Source organism: Meriones unguiculatus (genome assembly GCF_030254825.1).
Source record: "Meriones unguiculatus strain TT.TT164.6M chromosome 13 unlocalized genomic scaffold, Bangor_MerUng_6.1 Chr13_unordered_Scaffold_37, whole genome shotgun sequence".
NCBI lineage: Eukaryota > Metazoa > Chordata > Mammalia > Rodentia > Muridae > Meriones > Meriones unguiculatus.
The window spans coordinates 4502489-4510317 of record NW_026843647.1 but is presented as its reverse complement, the minus strand read 5'-3'; the positions used below and the strand labels follow the sequence as shown (position 1 = coordinate 4510317).

Sequence of the window (7829 nt, the reverse complement as noted above, 5' to 3'; positions counted from 1 at the left end):
ATGGATATTTCATGAAATGATGAGAAGATGTATTTCTTTGTGTTTCTGTAAAAAGTTTTGTAAATTTCAGATAGTTAGTCCCTGCTGTGGTAATATAGCTGAGCTCAGGTGGTGACATATTACCTGACTGTTCTTGAATCTATCCCTAAACTGGTGTCTATGCATCTGGGTTTGGGACAATTATAGGCCAAGTGCTGATTTGATGTGTGGGAGTTTTGTTCTTGGGGTTCTGTTAGCACTCTGAAGTTTCAGAAAGTGTGAGATGAGTGTTGCTATTTTAATGGCCTGCTTGACTACTGTATTCATGGTGTTCTGTTTGCTGGATGGTATGGAGAGGAAGGAGCCACATGTTTTTAGTTAGAGCACTAGGGAAGATCCTGAGAATTGGGTTTCAATTAACAAAGATATTGGTGGTATATCCCCAGTATACCACCTTAGACTCCATGCAAGCATATGCTATTGTGCTGATCCAAATCCACCCTTATGTTTTAATATTTGCCAGAGAGTATATTCTTTGTCTCGCGATGTCATGTACTCATGACATTAATACTTCCTGAGACTTCTGTGTCATTGAATTGCAAGTCTGTAACATTCTTCCTACCTCTTGTGTTTGTTTTAAGTTTTTAAATGAGGTAATACGAGTAGTATTTTTCCTGTATGTGTGACTATGCACCTCTTGTGTACCTGGTCCTCACAATAGTCAGCCAATGGCCTCAGAACTTCAGAATTTGGGGTAATGGGTAGTTGTGAGCCTGAATGTAAGCTCTGGCAATTGAGCCCAGTTATATCCAGACAAACAAGAGCTTTTCATTGATGATCCACTTCAACCGTCTTATGTTGCTCATTTATGACCATTCCAGTACTATTCCAGTACTAATGTTTTCATCTGTCCATTTGTGCCTGTTTGAACACGGATTCCCTTTTAGTAAACTCTCATTCATATTAGAGTTTAAACTGTGACAGTTCATGTTTCTCTAGGATAGATACAGAAATGTTGTGAATATATAATTCTTTGTAGGAACTTCAGAAATACCATGGAGTTCATTATATCTTTCTTATTTGAATGATTGTGGTGGATTCAGGTCTTAAATGTACCTCTGCATGTCATGAAACTTGTTTCAGAGGCTGGGCTGGCCTCTGACTCAATGAGATACACATACCTCTCCCTCCTGAGTGCGGGAATTAAAGTTTTGAACCAGTACATCCTGCTTGCTCCTAATTTTTGTAGTTAGTAATTGTGCATACAATTTCTGTGATCTGCGGTCTGTTCTGTTCATCAGCATCCTTGACTTGCTTACTTTATGTCTGTTAATTGACATTTCTCTTGGAAGGCTATATTCTATTCAAAGGTTGCAGAAATGAGGTGAACCCCCTCATTTAGTTTCCTTCTAAAATGACTTGGTGAGTACATTGAAACTTCTGTGTCAGTAGATGTCAGGGAAGCACCAGAATTATATGAATATATTGTCAATGAAGTATGCATTTACACTGTTGTCACCATTGTCCTTTCTGCTATCCTCATGTATGGGATCATTTAGAATTCAATTACCTATGCTGATGTGGATATAAACTTCACTCAGGAAGAGTGGGCTCTGTTGGATCCTTCCCAGAAGAGTCTCTACAAAGATGTGATGATAGAAACCTACAAGCACCTTACAGCTATAGGTAAGACAGTAAATTTTTTTTCACTATTAAGATAAAGGGGACAACTGTTGTTACTTTTGTTTGTTTTTATTGATACTCTTATATAATTTTAATTGGAATCGGGATGATTGAGGTTAAAAAGCAGGCATGTTTCTGAGATTTACTGAACATAGTAACAGAAAATTTAGGTATTTTTCAATAATATATTATACCCTTTCTGGTACATATTTTAGGCTACAATTGGGAAGACCATAATATGGAAGAACATTATCAACCTTCTAGAAGATATGGAAGGTAATTATTTCATGAAAGCTGATATAAATATTCTTGTGAAAATAATTTTCAAAGATGATTTATTTATTCATTATTTATATGTTATTCTACCTGCACACCAGAAGAGGACATAAGATCTCATTATAGATGGTTGTGAGCCACCTTGTGGTTGCTGGGAATTGAACTCAGGACCTCTAGAGGAACCACTAGTGCTATTAACCTCCAGGTCATATCCCCAGCCCCTGTAAAAAATAATAATGTGTCCCAGAGGTTTTAAAGAAAAGCGAAAGTGTGAAAACAAACACCACTCTAAGAGTATTAAGGAATATTAAATTCTCACAATCCCATGTTCCTCACTGTCAGGTATATTATTTATGTTCGCAAGGCATTTTGAAACAACAGAAGATGGTGAAACCCTTGTTAAACAGATATTACTGTATAATAAGTCACCTCTCTTAATTCCTGTCTCTAAGGATTACTGCTCCTTTGTCTACTATTCTCGGCCTGAGCAGGGCAGCTTCTAAGTTCCATATGATCTATCTTAGGTGTAGAACATTTTCAGCCTGTGTGAATTACTGCTTCATATGCACACCCTATCTTGTTCTTTTGAGTTCTGGTCCAACAACTCTCCTAGCTAAGTTATTACATCTGGCTTTTCTCCCACCCTCTGAATTGCATTGTTTGGCTTCATATAACTCAAGCATTTTTTTCTAATCATCAGAGTCTTTCAAATTTTCTGGATCATTTGATGTTAACCTTAATTCTTTCCCTGCAAACTGTCTTTGTATAACTGTGCCAGTAAACCTGCATACTCTATTCATGCAGTGCCCCTTAATGAGCTTCCTGTCCTCTCTCTTCTCATGAGAGATACATCTTTTTTATTCTATCAGTTATTTTTCAGATATTGTCCCCTTTTGTGCCACTTAACTAGACATCCCTTTCAAATATGGGTGCTTCATTCTAGCAATATTTTACATCCTTTGTTTGAGATTACAGGCATGTACCACCATGCCTGAACCATAGCATTATTTTACTAGACATTGGTGTATACCAGGCTGGCATTGAAGTCAGATCTGCTGGCCTCTGTCTCCTGGATTAAAGGTGTATTTATATTCCAGCCAGACCACATAGACATCGAACGACTTTGGATAGGATCTTTTTACCACAGCATCCATGTTCTAAATTTAAATTCCTCTATATAAATGATAAATTATTACTTACATCCACATTTTAGATACTCTGTAGAAATTCCTATCTGTTGAGTATCCTACTGTTCATACTGCAAAAGGCAAATTCATTGAATAGGTGATAATTTTATGTGCAAAACCTCCTTGTGAGAAAATATTCCATAGCAAAGGTGATGTTATTCAAATCCTTGAAGTTGCTAAGCTAAGTTAGACAGAATGTATGAGAGTCAAGAATATTGTTGTGGAGGTACCACAATCCCTATAGCACATGTCTTTGGAGAACAAAGAGTCAAACTCTGTGAATTTGGAATCTTTCATTTATTATTGCTCTTTTAATAGGTGTATCCTTTGTCATAATTCATACAAGTCATGTGAGAGTAAGGATGCGGAATGAAGAAACATACCTATTCTCCCAGAACAATTAGAAGACGTCGTAGTCCTTACTTGAGTAGATTTTTTGAATGTGCTGCAAGTTTTCATTGAATTTATTAATAATTATTCATAATGAAATAATCATTTAATTGTTAAAGGATATTCATCATGTCCTCCATAGCTATGATGTTCTTGTACATCTCCATCATTACATCTTTGTTGAGATACTTTTGGGAAGGATCCAGCAAAGCCTGCTTTTCCTGAGTAGGCTTTTTCCAGAAGCACATCATCATGTGCTTCTAAACTATCCTATTGCATTCTAAACTATCTTATACATGTATACAACAGAAAGCATGATGGTGACAACACTATAAGTTTATATTTGCTCATGTGTTCATTCATTCAGTATTAATAAAAAAATCATAAACTTGTATCACATTCAGAAAATCTAGGCAAAGCAGGGGACTCTTAATAAATTATACTAATATACTTAATTAGTTTTCCAAACTCATTGGGAATACAGCCAAAAAACCTCTCACTACAGAAAATCCGTATAATTTCTGGCCCTATGAAAACTGTTGTGTCTATGATGGCTCATTTACAAATGTAGTATGACTCCAACAACAGGAAAGTTTATGAATTCAGTCACTGTGGTAAAGCTGACTCCTAGTTCTTTTTTAAATATGTGAATACGCACTTACATAAAAATGGACCTATAAGTGAGCCATGTAATAAAGTTCCTTATCACCAAAGGTATCTTGGAAAGTACAAAACACTCACAGTCAAGGGAGTAGCTATGAATGTAAACAAAGTGATAAAACGTTAAGATGCAACTTCATTTTACAATTAGATGAAATTGCAAACTTAATTTACACCGACAAATAGATTCATCAGTGTAATGACTATGGTAAATCTTACAGATACCCAATTATCTTTACAGGAATGAAAGAAGACCTATTTTTGAGAAGCATGAATGTAAGCAGTATGGTAAAGCCTTTTCCCAAACCAGTGGTATCCTAATGCACAAAAGAACACATACCGGAGAAAAACCCTATGAATGTAATCAGTGTGGGAAAGCCTTTTCACAGCATGGAAATCTCGAAATGCATAAAAGAACACATACTGGAGAGAAGCCCTACAAATGTAATCAGTGTGGGAAAGCCTTTTCACTACTCGGAAATCTCGAAAAGCATAAAAGAACACATACTGGAGAGAAGCCCTATGAATGTTATCAGTGTGGGAAAACATTTTCACAATTGATTAGTCTCCAGATTCATAAAAGAACACATACTGGAGAGAAACCCTATAAATGTAATCAGTGTGGTAAAGCCTTTGCTTGTTGTAGTGGTCTCCAGAAACATGAAAGAATTCATACTGGAGAGAAACCCTATGAATGTAATCAGTGTGGTAAAGCCTTTACACAGTCCAATGCTCTCCAAGTGCACAAAAGGACACATAGTGGGGAGAAAACCTACGAATGTAATCAGTGTGGTAAAGCCTTTGCAAGCTACAGTAGTCTCCAAGTGCATAAAAGGACACATACTGGAGAGAAACCTTATGAATGTACTCAATGTGGTAAAGCCTTTTCACACCTCTTTACACTCCAAGTGCATAAAAGAACACATACTGGAGAGAAACCCTATGAATGTAATCACTGTGGTAAAGCCTTTGCACAGTCCAGTAATTTCCAAGTGCACAAAAGGACACATACTGGAGACAAACCTTAGGAATATAATCAATGTGGGGAAAGCCTTTTCAAAACCAATAGTCTTCAAAGGCATAAAGGAACACATAATGGAGAGATATCCTATGAATGTAATCAAAACGGTAAAGCCATTGTGTGTAGTAGTGGTTTTCAGAGACATGAAAAAATTCACATTGCAAAGAAACCTTATGAATGTAATCATTGTGTTAAATGCTTTTCACAACCCAGTTGTCTCAATGTGCATAAAAGAACACATACTGGAGGGAAATCCATAAAAATGTAATCTGTGGGGGAAAGCCTTTTCACGATACGAAAAACCCCAAATTAATAAAAGAACATATACTGGAGAACCTAATCATGGTGGTAAAGCCTTCACACATTGCAGTGATCTCCAAAGGCCTGAAAGATTCCATACTGGAGTGAAACCCAATGAACATACTCAATGTTGTAAGGCCTTTGCACATTGCTGTGATCTCCAAATGGATGAAAGATTTCATACTGGAGTGAAACCCTATGAATATAACCAGCAAACCCTTGTCACATTTTTTCAAAGCCTTGAAAGAAATCATATTGGAGAGAAAACCTTGTGAATGTTTTTAGTATAATGAATCCTTTGTACATTTCTATAGGCTTCATGTTTATGAATGAATGATACTGAAGAGAAGCCCTAGGAATGTGTTTCATATGGTAACTCAAGGCTTTGTTTTCATGTTTCATAGAGGTGTAATGAAGTGGTTTAATCAGGAATCAACTGCAACTCACTGCATAGCTTCATGTGATACGAACATGTATATATGATTGGACGTTCTGATTCTGTATGTTCCTCCAAATCATCCATTTTTCATTTCATCTTGAAATATTGCATTCTATACGAAATATATAGTATAAATATTCTAGATAATGTAACAGCAAGGATTTTACTTAAAAAGAAACACTTCTGCTGTGTGCATGTGACAGGATTATGTGGTTTTAATCCATGTCATATATGTAAAGAGTGGGAGACAACTTTTTCACATATCATTTCGTCATCTCAATATGAGCATTGAGGTCTGGTTTCCAGCTTTGGACACCAAAATCCTTTCCTACAGCTCTGTTTCCCTGATGATCCAATAAGATTAGTTGAGATATTACATCGATAAAACATTGTCTTTTTTCACATTATAAACATATTGTTATGTAATAATTGATGAATTCATGGCAATTTGGATGATAAAATTTCTTTGAAAATGAAAATGTGCAGGCAGTTCTCGTAGGCCCTGAGCCACATGTTTAGCCCCATGAAAGTGTGATGAATAGCATTTAGGTGTGAAAGGTTGATCCTAACTACATCTTTAACTCAGCCCTGATGACCCAGAAGGATGAGAAGATTGAGAACATAAGAAGGTAACTTAGGCTTGGTGTTTAAAGAAGTTTCTGAGCCAATATCTTCACAAAAATATGGAAGTTTCCAAAAAATGGCCAGGAGAGCAACTGACAATACAAGTGTTTTAAAAGTGCCTAACCACTGGACCAAACCCACCAGACTGAGTTTATCTCACAGATGGTAAATAGGTATCAATGGGAACCCACCAAGACATATGTCAGGTATATCCTTTTTTTAGATTATGCCTAGTGCAAAGACAGAAAATGAACTTGAAGGCATGAAGACCAACTTTTCTGAAATGGATTGTATTCTGTTCCCCTGATGCATGCAAACATTCAGTTAGGAGCCATGATTGCTGAAGACTTCAGATGCTGTGGAGGTTGTTGTCAGGGGAGCCTGAGGTTCAAACAGATGTCATTAGAAGGCTGGAGAAATCAGGCATTTACAGAGACCTGAGGAACATGGAGAAGGAGATTTGGGTGATAAAGAAAGGGAGGAAAATTTGGATGTTAAAGAAAGGATAAAAGTCCTAGAGAACAATTTATTCTTGGGCTGTACCTGAGGACAAGCTGCCTCCTCCTGTAGTCTCTGTATCTACTCATCTATGGTGGGTCAACTCTCCAGTTCTATCACTCTTTCCTTGTCTTCTCAGATACGTGTATATGTCAGTCAGAATGCCATGCAAGTCACCACTTGGTGGTCTCAAATTGATTTTAAATCTCTCCCCCCCCATCATCCCTGTAACCTCTCTGCCTGGCAGGAATATGGATATTCTGGATAAACATTCCTATATCTCCCTTAGGTGAACATCTAATAAATCAATGGACTCCTTGAAATTCTAATCTGGTCTGGACTGTCATTGATGAAAAGACCTATTCCCCTAGATGAGATATTTTCTGCTCAATAGCATTATGTCATTCTTTGAATACCTTGCAAGAGAGAAATAAGCTGAGAATGAGGGAGCAACTTATAGGCAGGTTGTTTTTAATGTATGGCTTGGAGAGATTACTTAGTTGTGTATCTCTGCTCTCTAAACCTATTAAACCTGAAGGATGAATGTTTTACCATATGTTGTATTCACACCTAAGACAAGCTGCTGAGTTGCCTCTTTGACAGAAGGTTTTCTGGCTTCCAGGTTCTCCCAGCATCCTTCAGTCCCTACCTTCTAAAGGGTATGATTGGCGTTCCCCACCTCTACCCTTAAATTTTCAGTCCAGTAGAATGGGCCTGCCCTCTCCCAGAGGCTCTTCCATATGTACCGAGATGTTTTATTTTCTTCTCTTTC

At 37.1% G+C, this 7829-nt stretch overlaps 1 protein-coding gene across 1 annotated transcript; it reads left to right on the top strand.

Moving 5' to 3' along the window:
- Positions 1-4495: 4495 nt before the first annotated feature.
- Positions 4496-5203, top strand: LOC132650953 (zinc finger protein 120-like). Its single transcript, XM_060376275.1, has one exon. The coding sequence runs from the start codon at positions 4496-4498 to the stop codon at positions 5201-5203; it is 708 nt and encodes a 235-aa protein (XP_060232258.1).
- Positions 5204-7829: the final 2626 nt, after the last annotated feature.

Coding starts and splice junctions, on each gene's coding strand:
- LOC132650953 (XM_060376275.1), top strand. CDS start 4,496: ATGCACAAAAGAACACATACCGGAGAAAAACCCTATGAATGTAATCAG.